At 49.8% G+C, this 21143-nt stretch overlaps 1 protein-coding gene across 2 annotated transcripts; it reads right to left on the reverse strand.

The window, feature by feature from the left end:
• Positions 1 to 293: 293 nt before the first annotated feature.
• CCND3 (cyclin D3) lies at positions 294 to 7552 on the reverse strand. 2 transcript variants are annotated; one of them, XM_065884825.1, is made up of 5 exons: positions 7275 to 7552; positions 6185 to 6400; positions 2701 to 2860; positions 1963 to 2099; positions 294 to 1500 (listed from the first exon to the last, which is right to left on the reverse strand). In XM_065884825.1, the coding sequence occupies exons 1-5, from the start codon at positions 7470 to 7472 to the stop codon at positions 1333 to 1335; spliced, it is 879 nt and encodes a 292-aa protein (XP_065740897.1). In that variant the 5' UTR covers positions 7473 to 7552; the 3' UTR covers positions 294 to 1332. The 2 variants fall into 2 exon arrangements, with proteins under 2 accessions (XP_065740897.1, XP_065740899.1); XM_065884827.1 differs by lacking the exon at positions 6185 to 6400 and having other exon boundaries at positions 1333 to 1500; positions 7275 to 7472.
• Between the last annotated feature and the right edge of the window lie 13591 nt (positions 7553 to 21143).

Here is a 21143-nt window from a genome sequence, read left to right on the forward strand (position 1 = left end):
CCCACATTAAGTATGAGTATAGCGCCTCAAGCCTCATTTTCCCCGTAAGCCCTGTGGTTTTTATTGTGCAATTTTGCATGGTGCAGTGATTTTTAGGAATGCATAGGTCACATTATGAAACAAAACTGACTATATCTGGGGCAGAGACCATATGGCCCACAAAACCTAACGTATTTACTCTGGTCCTTTACAGAAAAGGCTTGATGACCCCTACTTGAGACCACTGATTTCCACCCTCTAGAAATAGGCTTTTGCCCACACTGCCATCCAATCCAAGAAGCCAAAGAGTTTTTTTTCAGAATCTTTATTAAGGTAGCATGATGGTCCTGGGCCACCAGCCTGGACCTTGTGGCCTCGGGAAAGACCTGTGTCAACAGGGCTTGCCTCCCTCTCCAGACAGGGGGCTTGGTCACCTCCAGGTCATCGCTACTTCATCCCCCAGCCTTGCAGGATGGAGCAGAGGGCCAGAGGGAGAGGAGGGCGTGGCCCCACCCCAGGCTGTAGCAGCTCCTCAGCCATGAAGATCCTCTAGCGGTAGGATAGGGGAGGAATGCAGCAACCACCAGGGTCACCACCACTCAGGGTAGATGGGCCCCACCACACCCTCTTACAGCTGTACTCAAAGCAATTAATAAATTAAAACAACCTCTTCCTTCAGCACTGCCCCTCCACCCCCCAATCACACAGGAGAAGCTGAGCGGAAAGCAAAGCGAGGAGGTTGGTTCCTGCCCCTCAGACAGAGGCCAGGGCCCCTCCCTCTAGGAGCAGCTGAGAGCATGGATTATGCAGGGGCTTCCAAGTGCATTGAGAGGAGATGTCCACTCTTTCTTCTCACATGTGTCTAGAACATGTGAGGGTTCTTCAGAAAGACCCCAATCCAAATGCAGTAACTAGGGAATTCCCTGGCAGTCCAGTGGTTAGGACTCCGCGCTTTCACTGCCGAGGGCCCAGGTTCAACTTTGGCAGTTGAGAACACGAGAGCCCCAGAGATAAGGGGGCCCCCAAAAGGAATGCTGGCACATGTATTCTACAGACTTCAATTTCATCTCTGGCCAGCCTGGCCCGCCCCCAGCTAGGACCGGGATGGGGCTGAGCTGGTCAGATGCAGGGAGGAGGAGGAGCCTGACTGGCCACCCGCCGCAGCTGGCCAGGCCCCTTAGTGCACACTGCAGGGACAGGTAGGACCCGACCCCTCCGGCTTGCGACAGGCAAGTAGGAAGGAGCCCCCTCGGGCTTCAGCTGTGGCATGGTTCGTTCCTGCAGGCAGGGAGGGGGGGGTGGCAGTGTCCCCTCCTCTGCTGTCGGTGGCCACTCGAGGGGGCCTCGCCAGGGCTACAGGTGGATGGCTGTGACATCTGTGGGAGTGCTGGTCTGGCTCGGCCCCTGGCTGCTGGAGCCCCTGGGGGCTTTGGGCGCTGGGCTGGGGGAGGTCTGGGCGGCTTCCCTGAGGCTCTCCCTGAGGGCAGCTTCAATCTGCTCCTGACAGGCCCGCAGGCAGTCCTGGGAACAAGGGGGAACGGTGAGGAAGGTCCACGTCCCTCCCCCCATAGCATGTGGCAGCAGGTGCTGGAGGACACCTCCCAGCACACAGGGAAGTCTGGGGAGGTTAGGCCACAGCCCAACCCCAGGAATCAGCTTTCAATTCTCAGAAACTGGCAAGAGGATGTGGCAAGAGGGTGTGAGAGCAGCCCAGCATCTGACACCAAATCCCCCACCCCCACTCCTGCACACCGTTTGGCAAGAAAAGGGTACCCAGGGACAGTGCCCTTCAGCCCGCCCAAGACACTTGCTCTTCTCCAGACCAAGGAAGGAGATAAAAGGCCACAGAAGCCCCAAAAGCAGGGCGCTCGAAACCAGGAGTGGAGACGGGGCCGGGGGGCGACAGCTCCCTCTGCTGGAGGCTCAGGGAATATAGCACTGCCTCGTGAACTGAGGCCACTTGCCCAGCTGCCCAGCACTCACCACTTCAGTGCCTGTGATCCCTGCCAGCAGCTCTGTGAGCTCATCCCCAGATGTGGAGCAGGCACCCAGGCCTTGCACTGCAGCTCCAATGCTTCCCGTGGCAATCATGGATGGCGGGTACATGGCAAAGGTGTAATCTTGGAAAGAGGGGGGACCATGAGGCAAGGGTGGTTTCACGGATAACAACCAGCACGCACCTTCTGTTACCCAGAAAGTGCCAGGCCGTATGAACAGAGCAGGGGTCTTCTTGAAAACCCCAGCAGCGAGTGGTGTCAGATAGCAGCAGGGGAGAAAGGCAGGAAAGGGGCTCTTTCCTGGAGAGGGTCGGGTCCAGGGTGGTCTGTAAGTGATCCTGGCCAGGGACCAGGGAGTGAATGAGTCTCTTCCTGGTGTGGACACAAAATCAGGGTTAAGAGACCTGGTTTCTGCTCGCAACTTAGTCACTGTAAGACCCTGGGCAAGTCACTTCTCTCTATAAGCTCTCAGTGACCCACCTACATACTTGGGGGGTGGGGGGGTGGTCTCTTGAGATCCCATACAGCTCTGCTGCTTTTCTGTATTGAGACTGGGGGCTCAGAGGGAATAGAATTTTCACAAATAAATTTTGAGAAGAAATTTAAGAAACCAGAAATCTGTTCCAAGATTTCAGTTCAAGAAACCAGAATCTCCTGGTTACCGCTCACCCTTCCAAGTCTTCTGATTTCCCTGGCTTGGTAAAAATGTGTTTAGGACTCTTACCTGTAGCACAGAGGGCCAAAAAAGTCTGGGCGTGCTTCTTGACCAAGGCCTGTCGGTCACGGGGCAGAGAGAGCCGGTGCAGAATCAGGGCCAGGAAATCATGGGCAATCACAGCGGCCAGGTCCCACTTGAGCTTCCCCAGGACCAGCACCTCCCAGTCCTGGAGGTTGAGGAAGAGGGTAGGGTCAGTGGCTAAAGAAAGGAAGGGGAGGGAGTAAAGCAGAGGTCTCACAGGAAGGGAAGCCCATCACACTTGAAGGTCAGGACCCCAGTTCTGCTTTTGAATTTAAGGACTGGCACTGTGGCAGGGAAGAGGTGGGGGCACTTGCTTTGAGCCCTATTGATCACTTCCTAGATGCCAGAACTACATGCTTTACATGAATTATCTCTCTTAATTCTGCTGGGTTATCTTTTGGGATCCAGTAATCCAGGCCTTCTCCTGACTTCCTGCAAGGCTCTGAGGACTTCTCCAGCCAGGGCTGAAAGAAAAGACTGCAGCAGCAGATACCACCACCATCGCCATGAACTTGAGGCTCCTCTGGCATGAAGCAGAAAGATTCTCCATAATCCCAAGGATCTGTGAAAGGGGAGCTCACTAGCCTGCCCCCAACTCAGCATCCCATCCAAGTCCACACCTCTTGAAGCAACTGGGGTGAGCATGAGGCCACACCTCCTGTGATACAGCTGCTGAGCCAACCCTGAGGTTCCTCAAAGTGGAGGTTGCCCAACCCAACCCACATCCCCTTGGTGGGACATTGGGGTGTAAGGCTGAGATAGAGCACCCCACTCCACCTCTTTGGCTGGAACCCATAGTGCCTAGTGCCATTTGAGTCTTAGGAAGAGAAGTGGAGGTCAAACCAAACAGGATGGGTCCAGATGATCCCTGAGGGATCAAAGCATCCCTCTGCCTGCCCTAGCCTCTATACCACTGCTAGGTCCTGGAGGGAGGCTGGGAGCCCCACTCCAATCCACTCATCTGGGGTTCCCAGCCCTGGCCCCATTTCTGAGTTGCACAAATGAGGATTTCTTCATTGTTTTATCTCAGGAAGGAACTCATGGGTTTGACCCCTTACTGAGGTAGAAATGGCAACCCCATCCAACCTCTTCTAGGCCCCCAGTCACACTGTCCCTCTCCTGGCCCCCACCTAGGTGTCATCCTCTTGAACCTCTCACAGAGCCTCACAGAAAACAGCCCAGCCCGGAGCGGGAAGAAGTTGGGCAGAGAAGCTAGCATTCTACTCCCGGTGCTTGTCCCAGTGGTCAAACTCCTAACTCAGAAGTGAACAGAGGGACTTGCCTTCTGGCACAGTGATTAAGAATCCGCCTGCCAATGCCGGGGACACAGGTTTGAGCCCTGGTCCGGGAAGGTCCCACATGCCGCAGAGCAACTAAGCCCATGCACCACAACTACGGAGCCTGCGCTCTAGAGCCCGTGAGCCCCACCTACTAAGCCCGCGTGCCTAGAGCCTGTGCTTCGCACCAAGAGAAGCCACCGCAATGAGAAGCCTGTGCACCACAAGGAAGAGTATAACTCCTGCTCGCTGCAACCAGAGAAAGCCCACATGTGGCAACGAAGACCCAATGCAGCCTAATTAATTTTTTTTTAAAAAAAGAAACCTTTAGGGAAAAAAAAGAAGTGAACAGAAAGCACCTAGCATCCAACGAAACATCTAGAAGGCAACTTGGAGTGGGGCTTTCCCTGTGGGGAGGCATAGGGTCCTGCGTGAAGGAGGGCAGCCACCTTACCCTGTATAGGGGCAGCCCCTGAGAATCTCGGCCCTCACTTGGCCAAGAACACACCCCTGGCAGCTTCCATCACATCCCTAACCTCTAGGGCCACCTGAGTGCTAGAACATCCAAATTCTCCTCAGCCTCAGTGCAATGCTGAGGCAGGACCTTTCTTTCTTTCCTTCTCTGGGCCCCAACCTTCTCTGTGGCATGAGGATTTGGACTGACTGGAGCTCTCTGAGGTCCCTTCCAACTCTGACCTTCTAGGAAGTCATTGATCGGCACACTCCACCCCCCAGCTCAGGCATGGGGAGGACTTTTGGCCTGTTCTGAAAAACTCTCCTCACATAAAGGCACACACCCCATCCTAATCTTTTCACAAAAAGGAAGTCCCCTTCTACCTTCTAGCCTAAACCCCTCCAAACACATCTTGCTCATTAGCCCTGAAAACCAGCTCCACTGGTTTGCCAAAAACTACCAAAAACTAGACTTGCCAAAAACTACCAGATTCATCACAAAGAGCTGTGGGGCCTCCCGGATTCCCAACTCCGGCCTCCTACTCCCATCTCCGAGAGCTACTTGGCAGGAAGAGGAATCCCGTTCCTCGACAAGCAGCACTCGGGGGCCCCAGTACCCTGGCTTCTTGGCCAGCCAATCACAGCAGCCTGCACGCTGCCCTCCTCCCCGGGAGATGGGGCCCAGAGACTCCTCTCCGGGTCAAGAGAAGACTGGGCCGCTGTAGAGCAAGGTGGAGGAAGGTGCCAGCTCACCCGTCTCCCCCCACCCCGCCCCTCGGGAGACGATCTGCACGCCCTAAGTAACCTCTTCCAGATCCAAGCAGCTCCCCCACCTCCTCTCCAGGCTCAGTGGGGAAAGAGAACTGGTGTCTCCCCTGTCCTGCCTCGGGAAGAGCCCAGCCCAAGCTCCCAGCAAGAGGCCCAGGGAGCCACTTCCCAAACCACAGGAGTGACAGCAGCTCCCCACAGTGTTATGAAAGACCTTGGTCAGAGTGGGTGGGCCAGGGGACAGGGCATCATTATCACATCGGAAGCAGCTGCAGCTCAGCCCCAGTCTGTGCCTCAGCTCTGGCCTTTGGCTAAAGAGGAAAAGAAGAGATGATTCCACAGGCCTGAAGCAGCTGCTCAAGTTTCCCAGAGTGAGGCTAGCGAACGGAGAATTAGGAAGGAGCTGTTTCTCCTGGGATATGAAAGGAAGGAAAGAAGGTGGGATGAAACGCCTTGGCCCTTCCTTACAGCAACCCTGGCTATAATCTGCTCTGGGAGGGTTTTCGATCACAAAGTCCACACACTGGGATAAAGACTCAACCAGGGCGGCCCCCCTCCCCCACATGAAGCACATTCCACTCCCCCACTCCGGGGGGGGGGGGTGCGTAGGCATGTCCTGCTGCTGCCAATAAATAACTCATGGTGGCTGTGTAAACCCAGAGGCAAAGTACTAGTGAGTGTAGACATGCAGTTTGACTTGTTGCTATCTGGGGGAAAGACCAGGAAGGAGTGGCACCCACTGGAGGTCAGGAGAAGGGGTTTGGTTCATGCTGGCAGTGCAAGCCTGGGCTAGGGGCTACCCTGACCATCACACCACACTGTCCCATCTCTTATTAAAAAAAAAAAAAAAAAAAAAAAAGCCTCTGCTGCCCTCCCCAGGGACAGAAAGCCTCTTGAGGGCCTTAGCTTTCCTTTTCCTGGTAAGTGAGGAGGCAGTGTGTGTTGGGGGGTGGGGAGGATTATGCACGCACCCGCAGCTGGCGGGGAGAGACAGAGTGGTCGGTGTAGATGCACAGTTTTTCGATGGTCAGGGGCGTAGTCTCGCGCAGCTTGGAGGCCAGCAGCATGCAGACCGCACCCAGGAGCTGCAACTGCGCCTTGCGGGTGGGGACGCAGGACAGGTAGCGATCCAGGTAGTTCATGGCCAGGGGGAAGACTTCCTCCTCACAGCGCTGCTCCTCACACACCTGGGGGAGGGCGCAGAGTCACTTCTGGGGCAGAGGCAAAGGAAACGCAGCAGCACTAAAGGGGGGGGGGGCGGTGCGCTGAAGGGAAGTGGAATAGGGAGCAAGAATCGGGAGGGGGTAGGTGTACTTACAGTGACAAGGACTAATACGCAGGATGCGCCTTCCCCAAGGTGTCGTCCCCCCTCCACTTCCTCTGCGGTGCCTCCTTCCTCCCGGGGGTGGGGGGAAGCGGGGTACGCCAGAGGCTTCCTCCCTTAAGGATTCCAAACTGAGACTGCCCCCCACCACCACCAATACCGAGGGTGAGAGGGGACGGAAGAGTCACCCACGGGAGCCAGAGAACTGGGACCTTAAACCCCATTACCGCCACCCAGTGCACACACCCAAAGGGAAGGGAGGAGACGCCAGCGGCTGCCTCCCGCACTTTTCATTTCCCTGACTGCCGGAACAGCGCGCCACCCCACCGCCTTCCCCGCCAGAACCCCGCGACACACAGGAACCGGCTCTGCGGCGGGGGCGGCCGAGCCCAGGGTTTTCCAGCCAGGCGCGCTCTCCCTAGAAGACCGGGCGGGGGAGCGAGGCGGGAGACGCTGAAAGAAGCCGGAGGGGAGAGGGTGGCCCTTGTCCCGCTTTTCCGGCCCGAAGAGAGGGTTACTTGGGGTGCCAAACAACTGGCAGTCAAAGTCAGGGTTGGAGAAGAGAAAGAAAGGGACACCAGGGAGGCAGCCGGGTAGGGTGCACGAGTGAAAGGAGTGAAAGGCCAGGCCCCGAGGATCTGCGCCACAGAAACATCTTGCTGATTGTTCTTGGGACCAGGATGTCCCAAGCCGGGGACGCCGGGGTGGCGGGGGAGGGGAGACCCTCCGGGCGGTACCTCCAGCATCCAGTACGCCAGCATCTTCCGCATGTGCGGCTTGATCTCCCTCTGCACACACTGGAAGTAAGAGGCGCGGGGCACGTAGCGCTCTTCCAGGCGGAGCAAGCTCTGCAGGACACGCTGGTCCCCCAGCAGCCGCGGGTCCGGCCCGGCGCGGGGCGCGTGCCGGGTGCCCTCGCAGCACAGCAGCTCCATACTCGGGCAGCGCACGGGCAGGGCGGGAGTGCGGGCTCGCGAGCCAGAACGCAGGCGGCGGGCCGGAGAGCGCGGGGCGCAGGTCTAGTGCTGGCGCTGGCACTGCGCGGCGGAGCCTCAGCCCGCCCCCGCCGCCGAGCGCGCCGCTTCCCTGACAGGCGCCCCGCCCCTCGCGACCGAGTAGCAACCATGGAATGCTCGGACGTCGCGACGTTCCAGGGGGCGGGGCCTCCGGCGCCCAGACGGAAAGGGCTGGCGGGCGCTCCCCCTCCCCCCGGGCGGCCGCATTGGTCCGCGGGGCGCGGGCCGGCCGGCTTCCGGGCGCTCCGGGTCCTTCTGACCACCCGGTGGAGAGAAGTTCTTTCGAGGTGGGCCTCTTCCCCACCTCCGAGCCCTCCCATTTTGCTTCTCTGACTCCAGTCGCCCAGGAAGGACTCCAAAGTTTATTCATTCATTCGTCAAACCGTGCTTCGCCCTTGGCTGCTTGCTCTAAGGAATATAAATAATAATAAAACAGCTAGTTCTTAGTGAAGATTGTTCTAAGCACTTATTAAATCTTCACGAAAAAGCTATGAGTTAAGTCATACTGATTCTGCGGTTGAGAAAACTGAAGTACAGTAACTATGATAATAGTTTGTCTGCGGCAGAGCTAGGATTGGGAAGCTGACGATCTGGCTCTAGACTCTGTGCTCTACACCACTGCTACTTAAACTGATCCCCAGACCAGCAACATCTTCATCGCCTGAGGGCTGGTTAGAAATGCAGACCCTCAGGCCCATCCCTGACCTGCTGGATCAAAATCTGCATTTCAACAAGATCCCTGGTGATTCCTGTGCATATTAAAGTGTGAGAAGAGATAGTCTAAATCAGCACATTTTAGAAATACAACAGGGCGGAAAGGCCATGGCTTCAAGGCCTCACCTTGTCATTAAATTGGCCGTGTGGCCTTGGACAAACCCTGAAGTCGGCCTTAGTTTCTGTTTGAGGAAAACACGGGCAGAGAAACTAGCTCCTTTTTTTTTCAATCAATATATATATATATATTTTTTTTTTTTTACCAGTTTCTTTTTTAAAAAATAAATTTATCTATTTTTGGCTGCGTTGGATCTTCGTTGCTGTGCACGGGCTTTCTCTAGTAGCAGTGAGACGGGGCTGGCTTCTCACTGTGGTGGCTTCTCTTGTTGCGGAGCACAGGCTCTAGGCACGTGGGCTCAGTAGTTGTGGCTCGCGGGCTTAGTTGCTCCCCAGCACGTGGGATCTTCCTGGACCAGGGCTCGAACCTGTGTCCCCTACATGGGCAGGTGGATTCTTAATAACTGCGCCACCATGGAAGTCCAAAACTAGCTCCTTTTTGGAGGAGTTTCTTGCTCAGACTCTAAATAAAATCTTCCAGTTGCCATTTCTTCTACCTCCCAAACTTTGGGACTTTGCAGTTTGTCCAAAGCTGGATTCCACATGACCAGGAGGCAAACAACAAGCCTCCAGTAACGCTCCAAATGGGAGGAGGCCCTGGGGATCCCTGCCTCTCCTGGGGTCCTCCAAGGAGAGGAGACGCTAAGGAAGCGAGTTACTAGAGAAATGACACCCTATATAAGAGGCGAGCTCTGCGTTAAGCATTTGCTCAATAAATTGTTCTTTTTTATATAATAATTTTTTGTTGTTTTCATATCATGGAAATATTCATCTGCATTGTAGAAGACAGAAAATACTGATAAGTCACACAAAAAAGGAAATAATAATTACAATTGCACCATCCAGATAACCCTTTAAAATGTCGATGTTTATTTTTCTAAAATTATTCTCTGAATAAACACATATATTTTTTAAAATGAGATCATTCTGCGAAGTTTCGTAAGCTGTTTTTTTTCACTAAAAAGTATACTGTCAACACATTTTCCATCTCATTAAATATTCTACAACATATTTTTAATGACTTCCTAGTATGCCATTGAGTGAATAGATCATAATGTATTTCACCAAACCTGTATTGTTGGCAATTTAGATAGTTTCCAGTTCTTCTCTATTAGAAATAATACTGTAAAATATTTTTGTGGTAATATCTTTGTGCACACTCATGATTATTTCTAGAAGTGAATTAATTTCTAGAAGTGGAATTTCTCAATCTGAGGTTATGAAACATTCTAAGGCTTTTGATACAGTTCTTAGTACCAAATTTCCCTGCTGAAAGGCTGAACCAATCTAATGAACAAACATTAGATACCTACTTAAAAAAAAAAAAAGCACCTCTACCAACCGGCGAGATGAAAAGTGGTTTATTAGTAATCTGCATAAATGTTTAAATTCAACAGCTCTTGTTGTGTCAGCGTGAATGTGTGCTGTGTACCTTGTCTGATCTTGCAAGTGGTCTACTCTCTTCAAAAATACAAACAAGAAGTTCCTTTAGTTAACTAATCATTGCATTGCACTCTTTTGTTAGGGAGAACAATGAATCTAAAATTATAAAGATTAGATATGAAGTTATGGGGAGGCAAAGATGTTGAAGTGTAAAGGGCTTTTAGGGGGACGAAAAAATGTAGCTTTTGAAGTTAAATACGTAACCAGAAACCAGATCTGTCCTGAAGGAAGACGTTTCTTTACTTTCAGAATTATTGAGTAGAACTGTTCAGTTAAGAAGATTGGGCATCTTTGATGAGACAGTAAATCACCAGTATTTTTTACTTTTTTCAGAAGTATATTATTATTTCCCCCCATTTTACAGAAAGGGAAACCTGTACTCAGAGTGGCTAAATAATTTGCCCAAGGTCACAAAGCTAATAAGTGTTAGAGGCATGATTCAACCTAGGGAGTCCGCCTGCAGAATTCATGCTCTTAACTACTTTATTCTACTGCCTCTTCTGCTCCTTCATGAGTGCGAATTGACTTATTAGTTGTTGGTTTACTGAGGAAGGGGAACACCTGCACCCTGGGGAAGGTGGCTCCTGGTGAGCAGGGCCTTTTGAAGGATACCTCTGCCTCGCCCCTAGCTGGGACTGCCATGCCCAGAGCAGAGTCATCCTGGGCCTCCAGGCCAAGGTCAGCTACAAGCCGGCTGTCCTACAGGGAGGCAGGTGAACTCAACACAGCGCCAAGGCAGAAGAGTTTCTGGAGGGCTGGCTGATCTGCTTGGGAACTTCGCCAAGCACCTCCACCTCAAAGAAATAGGGGCTCCCCTTGTATTTTTCATAAAAGAAGAAAAAAAAAAGACAAAGCACTGACCAGGGCCAATATGGGGAGGAGTTTCTGCCCAGGTGCATTCAATTAGAAAAAGTTGCTCAATGAAATGGCAAATTAGAGGGGTGGGAATGGAATGTCACAGGCCAGATGAAAAGCCCCAAGGAGGAAGGATGCAATGCTTTCTTCCTCTTCTTCCTTCTCCCACTCCTCCTCCTCTTCAGCACTGAAATGTCCCCATTTGAGAACTGAGGGGGTGGACAAGGTGATGGGTGAGGCCCATCACCCCACAGGCTACATTCTATAGCTGTTACCTTCAGACCCATTGAGATGACAGGTAGAGGCAAGGCAGCCTGGGTGGGGGGCTGGGGCAATGCTGCGGGGTCAGGCTGCTTGTGTTCAAAGCCTGGCTCCACCATTTCCTCTTTGGTCCAATGAAGATAATAATAGTTTTACCCCGCAGAGGGGTTCTGAGGACTAACCAGGCAGAAAGCATCTTGCCTGTGCCTGGCCCATATGAGCATTCAAAGATGGTAGTTTTGCTGTTGTCGTTGTTCCCTCTTTCAAGGAGTACGCTTTCTCCTATGAACATATACCCGGAACCCCTCAGGGAAAAGCAAAATTTGAGGACCAGAAGCCCTCCTTCTGGAATGGCAGCTCCAACAAACTTAGATGATCCATCTCACAGTGTGAAGTACATGGTCAGGGGGTTGGTGGTGAACACTGCAGGGCCCGGGGCCACACTGCTCTGTCACTCCACCCTCCCTGGCTGTGTGACTTTGGGCAAATTATACCACCTCTCTGTGCCTCAGTTTCCTTTTCTGAAAATGAGAATGATAGTAATGAAACCATGCTTATGTTGCGGGGTTTTGTTGCTAAGCAAGGCTGCTCGGTTTTGCAACCCTGCTTTAAGTGATTATTAACTTACAGGGGTCTCCCATACTTTTTTCTTTACTTACAATTCCCTAGTGGAATTAACTATCAGTAATACCTCCCCTAAGTGTGGTTGGGAGGATGAAATGCACTCATTCGTGTCAAACACACAGAACAGTGCCTGGCGTATGGTGAGCCATTAAAAAAAAAAGTTCATCGTGATTGTGGAATTTACAGGCACAAATTTCTTTATCTATGGGGACTATTTATGATAATAAATGTAATATGATGGATGTGGAGGCACCTGGAAAATATAAAATGCCAAGGATTACTGTAGTGGTGGGAAAGATTTGGCAAATTCTTTGCTTCAGAAAGGATGAAGACGACAAGTGTTCTGGTCAATGAAACAATCCAGTATATGAAAAGCGGTCTAACATGCCTTTATCGGATTCCTAGTTTTCTGAGAACTGGAGAAACTTATATGAATGCTATTTCCCCCCAAATTTTTACTTGGAAATATTTCAAAACTACAGGAAAGCTACAAGAATAGCACAGTGACCACTAACACACCCTTCACCTAAATTCCTATGTGTATTTTGCTGAACTATTTGAGAACTAATTACAGACATCATGACTCCTTACCCCTACGTTTTTCAGCCTGTCTCCTAAGAATGCAACAGTCTCCCAGTAACCATGAAACAATGATCCCAATTAGAAATTGCATACTAATACAATACCACAAACAATCTACATACAAAGGTCCCCAGTTGTTCCAGTAATAGCCTTTCATAGCTTTTTGCTTTCTCAACCCAAGATCCATTCGAGGATTGTGTTTGCATTGTTACCTCTTTAATCTCCTTTACTCTAGAACAGTTCCTCACCCTTTCTTAAAAAGTCTTTGATGGACTTCCCTGGTGGTCCAATGGTTAAGACTCTGTGTTTCCACTGCAGGGGGCACGGGTTTGATCCCTGATGAGGGAACTAAGATCCCACATGCCATGCGGTGTGGCCGGGGGGAAAAAAAAAAAAGTCTCTGATAACACTGGTATTTTGGAAAGCCAATTGTTTTAATTAAGCATTAAACCAAACTGAACAACATTTTTTTTTTTAGAATTCAGGAGTCACTTCAGGGCTTACAGTAATCCGAGTCACTATTTTCAGCATCTGTTTTAAAATATTTCAGATCAGTAATCTCCAAAAGTTTTGTTCATCCATTCCTCAGTAAAAACTAAGCATACTCTTCCAATGGATACAGAATACTTAATTTATAAACTATGTCCAAACCTGCTACTCTAACATATTATGTACATTATAGAACATACAAAGAAAATGTAAAGAGTAAGACAAAAATACATAGAATAGAATTTTTCACATTTTCTTCCCACTCTACAGTGGAATGTCTTACACCCAGTGTTCGCCATTATTTGTCTATCCAGCTCCCAAGACAGGTTTCACTATTGATCAAGAAACTCTTTCCCACTGAGCCTGAATGGGCCTTAAAAATTTTAACACCGGGGACTTCCCTGGTGGTGAAGTGGTTAAGAATCCGCCTGCCAATGCAGGGGACACAGGTTTGAGCCCTGGTTCGGGAAGATCCCACATGCCGCGGAGCAACTAAGCCCGTGTGCCACAACGACTGAGCCTGTGCTTTAGAGCCTGAGAGCCACAACTACTGAGCCCACGTGCTGCAACTACTGAAGCCCACGCGCCTAGAGCCCGTGTTCCACAACAAGAGAAGCCACCGCAATGAGAAGCCCGCGCACCGCAACAAAGAGTAGTCCCCGCTGGACGCAGCCAGAGAAAACCCGCGTGCAGCAACAAAGACCCAACGCAGCCAAAAATAAATAAACAAATAAATAAATTTAATTTTTTTAAAAAAGTGTTAACACCGGGACTTCCCTGGTGGTGCCGGGGTTAAGACTCAGCGCTCCAATGCGTGGGGCTCAGTTTTGATCCCTGGCTGGGAACTGGATCCCACATGCATGCTGCAACTAAGGAGCCCATGTGTTGCAACTAAGGAGCCCGCCTGCCGCAACTAAGACCCAGTGCAACCGAATAAATAAATAAATAATTTTTAAAAAATGTCAACACAGCACTCTGGACAGGGCTACCAAATCAGAGCGGGCACGTGAGTTGACCTGTTTTCTGTTTCCGTTTTACACAGGAGGCTGCCTTCTCGGCAACTCAACACGGATGTCCAATAGGCACCTTCAGACTCAACTTCTCCAAAGCGGATATCCTAAGCTTTCCCTCAACAAACCTGCTCCTCACACCAGCTTCCCCTTATCAGCACATGGCAACTCCATCCTTCCAACTGCTCAGGCCAAAACACTCGGTGTCATTCTTGACTCTGCTCTTTCAAATCCCACATCCATCCATGAGCAGAGCATGGAACATCTACTTTCAAAATATCTCCAGAATCCACCCTCTTTTCTTCTCTTCCTCTGCTACCTCCCTGGTCCAAATTCAATTCTTTGTCCTAACTGGTCTCCCACATCCAACACATCACCCATTTCTGATTGGTTCTATGTCCAAAACACATCTCCAATCTTTGCCTTTTCTCTATTTCTACGGCTACCACCCTGGCCTCAGCGGCATCATCTGTTGCTTGGACTGGGGTGGTGGCCTCCTGATGGGCATCACTGGTCCACCCGTGCCCCATCCAGTCTAGTCTCAACCCCCCAGGGCTCTCCATTCACTCGTGATTATCTCTCAGTCACTCTGCTCTCGCCACACTGGTTTCCTTGCTACTCTAGGAACATACCAGGTGTACATGTCCCCTTTGTATTTGCTGTTCCATCTGCCTGCAGTGTTCTGCCCCTCGATGTCCCCAAAGCCCCTCCCTCACTGCCTTTGGGCTTTAATTCAGTCACATTTTTCATATAGCCTCTTCTGGCCATCCTACCCCAACCCTGATTCTCCCTGGGCCCTTTCACCGCTTTATTTTTCTGCTTACCCCTAATCGCTAACGTACACTATACTCTACCTTCATGTTCTGTTTATAGTTTGTCCATTCCCTCACCACCCCACCGAAACCAAATGGTGCCTGGTACACAGTAAGTGTTCAAAACATCTCTTTTGCATGAATGAATGAATGCATGAATGAGACAAACTGGATGTGAGAAAAACACCAGCACAAGTTGCATGATAAGTGGCAACTCACTCGTGGTCAGTGAGGAGCTCTAGAGCACAGGGTCAGTGGGGAGGGGTGGGGCTGGGCACAGTGGACAGCATGTGTTCCCCCCACAAAGCCAGGAGGCTCTGCTTAGCCCCAGCCTTTTGCTACACCGTGGTAAGGAGCCATCCAATTCCTTTAGTTTCCAAGGCACACACATGCTCTATGGGCTGGATCTGATGGGCAGGGAGCAGTTTGCAATCTCTAGTCCATACGTTGCTTGTGAAAAGAAACCTCAGGAACTGGCCTGAACCCGTCAAGTCTCTCCTTATCATAAAATGAGAAGACAACCTATATATTCACACATGTGCTTTTTCTCCCTTGTTCTGGCTGCCAGGGTTCTGAATAAATGAGACCTTCCTGCTTGATATTTCTGTTCCACAGCTAAGGGTGAGGTGAGATCTGGGCCTCAGGTTTGGATGGGTAACTTGCTACAGCAAAACACCTGGCAAAGAGAGACTGGTCTTTGGACTTTCAGCTGGGAAGCAAGGAAGCCAGTATTCTTCATTCTAGGCACGAGATAGCCCTGCACCAGCTTAGCATCACGAAAAGTAAGAGAGGCTCTGGAGTTAGGTTGCTGTTTGCCGGTTGTGTGATCTTGGCCAGGTTACTTAACTTCTCTGTCCTGGGCTTCTCATCTGCAAAATGGGGATAGTAACAGCACATACCTCATAGGGTGGGTGCAAGGATTAATACAGAGAAAGTACCTACAACAGCCCCAGGCTCACAGTAAGTGCTCAATAAAGGTAGCAGTGATGGTTAACAATCCACACTTACTGGAACATGCTGGACCTGAGTCAGAGATGAGAAGCCTCTGTTTTAAGAGCTTCCAGTCTGGACTGGATGACTATGGTGATCCTGCATCATGGAGAATCCCAAGATGTCATTAGGACAGAAGACTTATTTACCTGGGCATCTGCAACCCCCATCAGAGGCAGGCAGCGTGATCTGTGTGTGATGGGCAGGGTGGGCTGCAGTGGGAGTGGCAGGGGTGGGGTGATCCTGGGCACCTGAATTCCATGAGGCAGCCTGCGGTGGAAGAAGTGGGACTGAAGGAGCTCAGAGGGTACGTGGGGGCATCAGAGGGGAGAGGCAAGAAGAGGGCACCCAGAGAAAGTTTAGCTGCCAACTGTGGGGCACCTACCCACAGTTGGGAACTTTAGGTAGTAATAATAGTAGTAGAGCCCACTTGCTAAGCACTTTCTCTTAGCCAGGCACTGAGAGCTTTACCAATTCACTCTAAGAGGCACAGGTGCTATTATTACCCTCCTATAACAGATGGGAACAGAGAGACACAGGGAAGTTAGGTAACACCCAACACCAGACAGTGCGCAAGTGGCTGTCTTAGTTTGGGCTCCTCAGAAGCCGACTCTGAGACAGGGATTCGAGTGAAGTAATGTACCTGGGAGGTGATTCCAGGAAGCACCTGGAAGAGTGGGGAAATGAGACCCGAGAGGAAGGAAACCGGTAAAGAATGCATCATTGGGTCAGTTACCACTGTGGGGTAGTGGCACTCAGTCCTTCTGGGAACTCTGGTAGATGATGAAAAGCCCCTGCCTTGGGGGACCTGCTCCTGAGGGGCAGAGCGAGGGAACAGGGACACCTGTCCATCAACTCCTAACAGCCATGGTTGAGGGCTGCTGGGGATGGAGGTGGGTCTGGAATTAACCACCAGCACTTCCAGCTTTCCTGAGTGGTGGTGGGCATGGCACCGGGGGCCGACAGCCAGAACAGCCATCAGGCAAAGTCGCAAGGCTGGGGCTTGGAAGGGGGCTGCTGCACCCTAAAATGTGAGGTCCACAGGCATCTGGGTAGAGAGTGTGTGCTACCTCGTCAGAGGTGGGATTCGAACGCAGGCGCCAGGGTAGGAGTTCTAATCCTGAATAAAAATATTTTTAACAGTTTTGCGCTCATTCAAAAGTTGTATGTGTACCAGAACATCAAACCTGGGGCTTTACCACGCTTCCTTTTTTATTTTTTTAAATTTATTTATGTTATTTATTTGTTTTTGGCTGTGTTCAGTCTTCGCTGCTGTGCATGGGCTTTCTCTAGTTGCAGTGAGCGGGGGCTACTCTTCGTTGCGGTGCGCGGGCTTCTCATTGCAGTGGTTTCTCTTGTTGCCGAGCATGGGCGCCAGTGCGCGAGCTTCTGTAGTTGCAGCACGTGGGCTCAGTAGTTGTGGCACGTGGGCTCAGTAGTTGTGGCTCGCAGGCTTTAGAGCGCAGGCTCAGTAGTTGTGGCGCACAGGTTTAGTTGCTCCACGGCATGTGGGATCTTCCCGTACCAGGGCTTGAACCCGTGTCCCCTGCATTGGCAGGTGGATTCTTAACCAGTGCGCCACCAGGGAAGTCCTATCAAGCTTCCTTTTAAGATACGTTATTTAACGAAAAACTGTTAATTTTGAAAATATGAAGTAGACAATAGCAGAGGAGGCACATGGATGTGGCAGCTGTGAGGACAGCATGTAAATGACAGACAGTTGGGAATTCGTGGAAGAGGAATAAAAGGGCAGAGTTTTGGGAATTCCCTGGCGGTCCCGTGGTTAGGACTCCATGCTTCCACTGCAGGGGGCATGCGTTTGATCCCTGGTCAGGGACTAAGATCCCGCATGCCTCGTGATGTGGCCAAAAAAACCCCCAAAAGGCAGAGTTTTGAATCTGAAGACCTCAATTTAAGTCCCAGGACCCAGCTCTGTACCAGCTATAAACACAGAACCAAGCAAGCACCTCAACTCTGGGAGCCTGTTTCCCCATCTATAAAAGAGGATAACAAGAGGCCAAACTGCTTAGAGGATGGTTCTGAGACCAGATGTGATAATGCACGAGTTAAAAAGCATGAAGTAAACTGTGAAGTGCCAGGCGAATCTGAGGAGTGATTCCAAGGAATACTGTGGACAGCAGTAGGGATGGGGGATCCTACTCTACCCCTCTTTGTGCCACGTGCAAAGTGCCCACCGTCACCACCCCAACTTCAGCCTCGCAAACAGAACCCAGATTTTGTTGTGGGATCAGATGGCTGTTTCAGGGGAGGCCCGACACTCCCGTCTCAGAGGTTGAACCTAAATTCTTCCAAACCAAATCATGATAATTCCACAGCTGGTTTAGGAATGGGCAGCTGTCATATTCTAGCCATAAGGTGTGAAGTAAGTCTAATAAGGGGGCTTCGGTAAGTGGGGTGCAAGAGAAAAATAGATTCATTTCTGCCTCAGGTGAGAATGGAGTAAGCTGTGCTAATATTTATTGGATGCTTACTATGTGCACTATTCTAAGAGTTTAAAACACTAATTCATTTAATCCATATAACATTAAACTTCTGAGGTAAAGCACTGCTATCATTCCATCTGACAGAGATTAACCAAGCAATTTACCCAATGTCAGATAGCTATGGGATCTGAAACCAGGTTTGGCTACAGAACCCACACTCTTAACCATGTTGCTGTGATGCCCAGAGTAGCTGCACCCATCTTGCAATAATGAGAGAAGGAGCTGACACCTGAGAATGACAGCTGAAAGATCAGAACAAATTTCCCTCCCTGATGTTGTTGAGCGGCTGAATTAACCAATCTTGGAACCACTGCTTTTTGTGATGTGTGAGATAGTATATTTTCCTTATTGCTTTAAGCTACTTTCACTCCCCAAATAAAAGTTCCTTTCTCTACTATCCCACGTGATAGGACAGCCTTCGATAGCAAACAGGCAAAGAACTCCACCAGACATTCAAGAAAACAGTAATTTCAATCTTATACAAACTCTTGCAGAGAATGTAAGAAGAGGGTTCACATGTCAACTCATTTTTAGTGTAACTTTGATTCCAAAACCCAACGAGTACAAAATGAGAAAAGAAAATTACACTTATGAACATGAATGTAAAATCCTAAGCAAGATATTAGCAAACTGACTCCAGCAATATATAGAAAGGGCAATATGTTATTGACTTTATACCAAATGCGTGGTAGGGGCTTCCCTGGTGGTGCAGTGGTTGAGAATCCGCCTGCCAATGCAGGGGACACGGGTTCTATCCCTGGTCCAGGAAGATCACACATGCCGCGGAGCAACTAAGCCTGTGAGCCACAACTACTGAGCCTACGCTCTAGAGCCCGCGAGCCACAGCCACTGAGCCCATGAGCTGCAGCTACTGAAGGCTGCGCGCCTACAGCCTGTGCTCCACAACAAGAGAAGCCACCACGATGAGAAGCCTGCGCACCTCAACGAAGAGTAGTCCCCACTCGCCGCAACTAGAGAAAGCCCTTGTGCAGCAACGAAGACCCAACACAGCTAAACTAAATAAATAAGGTAAATAAACAAATAGAAAAAAAAATTTTTTTAATGCATGGTAGTTTATTTTGAAAACATCGATATAATTCATCACACTAAAAGATTAAAGGAGAAAAAAATCATATGATCACATCAACAGAAGCCAAAACCGTTTTTGATAAAATTCAACATCCATTTACAATATGAAAAAACTCTTGTCGGGCTTCCCTGGTGGCGCAGTGGTTGAGAGTCCGCCTGCCGATGCAGGGGACGCGGGTTTGTGCCCCAGTCCGGGAGGATCCCACATGCCGCGGAGCGGCTAGGACCGTGAGCCATGGCCGCTGAGTCTGCGCGTCTGGAGCCTGTGCTCCGCAACAGGAGAGGCCACGGCAGTGAGAGGCCCGCGTACCGCAAAAAAACAAAACAAAACAAAAAAACTCTTGTCAAAGAAGGGATAGATGGAAACTTTCTTAGTCTGATATAGGGCATCTAATAAAATCCTACAGTAAACATCTTATTTAGTAGTGATACACTAAAAATAAACCAGGCAAAGTGCCAAGCATGCCAGGCCACTGGACAGAGCTTTGAGGGCCTTAGCAAAGGCAGGGAACGACCAAGGGTTACTGCTTCCTCCTCCATGGCCATCCTAACCAGTCCTTTGTTCTCAAGGCCACCTGTGCCCAATGTTCTCAAGGCAGACCATCATTTCCCACCCCTCTCTTAACTTGTACATTTTTTAATGAATAGCATCACCTTTCTTCAGAGTCCTCAGATTTTAAGCCATCTTGGATTTCTTCCTTTCTTGGGTTTCCTATATCCAATTAGTACCTAGCCCAACAAAACCATTCTCTGAAGCTCACTTAGATCCCACTCTTCCTATTCCTCCAGTAGGCTTTTAACAAATTTCTCAAAATTTTCCACCAAAGTAAACCCCCTTGACAGCAGAGAGAATTCATCTCTCTGAGGAATCTGGTTGCATAATCTAAAATTGCCTTCTGCAAACCTGAAAGTCTAATATTCTGCCTTAAAAATGTATATACATTTCGCATGTGGTCCATCATACAGTCATAACTGTTATAAAAATAATGGTTTAAATTACTTATGGTTAGGAAAATGAAACTCCATGGAACCCATGTGTATCATAAAACTAACCGAAGGAGTCTCAAACCTTCTTTTGAAAGGCTGGGCCTTTTTCAGAAATATATTCCTGAATGTTCTGCAACATTACTATTGCAGAAGCCTCCCTGAGAGGCCCTAGGTCTTCACCCTGCTTCCACACAGATCCAGGATCCGTGGCCCAGAGCCATCAGATTAATCTCTCACAGACATGCCTTTCATCTCCAGTCCAAGGACCTGCTTATCAGGTCAAATTTAAAAGTCAACCAGCCTGGCTTTTAAAGTTCTCCTTCAAGAGGGCCAAGGCACCCCATCCCATTTTATCTTAGCTGGAGCACTCCAGCCCACCTCAGGACCTTATCACCCACCACTGGCATCCTTTCTCCAAATCTAGCTCCTTCCTTCAAGGCCTAGCTCCTGGCCCACCAATTCCAGGAAACTTGCAGGGTTGTAAGATTGAAAGATTCAGGGAAATTTTGAGACAAAAGGATTGTTGATGCCCAAAGAGGGGAACTGACTTGCCCAAGGGCACACAACCAGTGAAAGGTTGTTACAGACTGTTTTCATTGTTTCCCCCAAAACTGGAAACTCCTGGGGGTGGGTACCACATCATTTTATTCCCCAAATTTGTTAACCTCCTGTAGGATAAAGACATGGCTGTGGTTCTGGACTCCCTGCTCAGGCAACTCCCCTGCTTGGAAGGCCTTTCCTCCACCTCTGTTCAGTCATTCACACTTGCAAAATCCAGTTTAAGATCCCTCTAATTGTAGGTTATTCACTTTTTCCTTATTAAATTGTCGTTAGTGTTGTTAAAACACTGAGCAAAAAAATACATTTTTAGAAAAGATCCATATTTCCCCCAAACTCACAAATCCAAGCCAGGTGACTTTTTCTTTTCTTTTTTTTTTTTTTAACATTCCCTCCAAGAGTGTTTGAATCATTAATTCTCTCATTCATTTATTCCACAGATCTTCACTGACATGCTATCAAATGCCAAGATCCTCCTGGGGCCATGAATACAAGGACAAATAAGCTCTTTTCTCTTAAAGAAAATACAGTCTCCTGGGGGAAACGAAATGTACT

The sequence above is a fragment of the Phocoena phocoena genome, chromosome 10 (assembly GCF_963924675.1).
Source record: "Phocoena phocoena chromosome 10, mPhoPho1.1, whole genome shotgun sequence".
NCBI classification, from domain to species: Eukaryota; Metazoa; Chordata; class Mammalia; order Artiodactyla; family Phocoenidae; genus Phocoena; species Phocoena phocoena.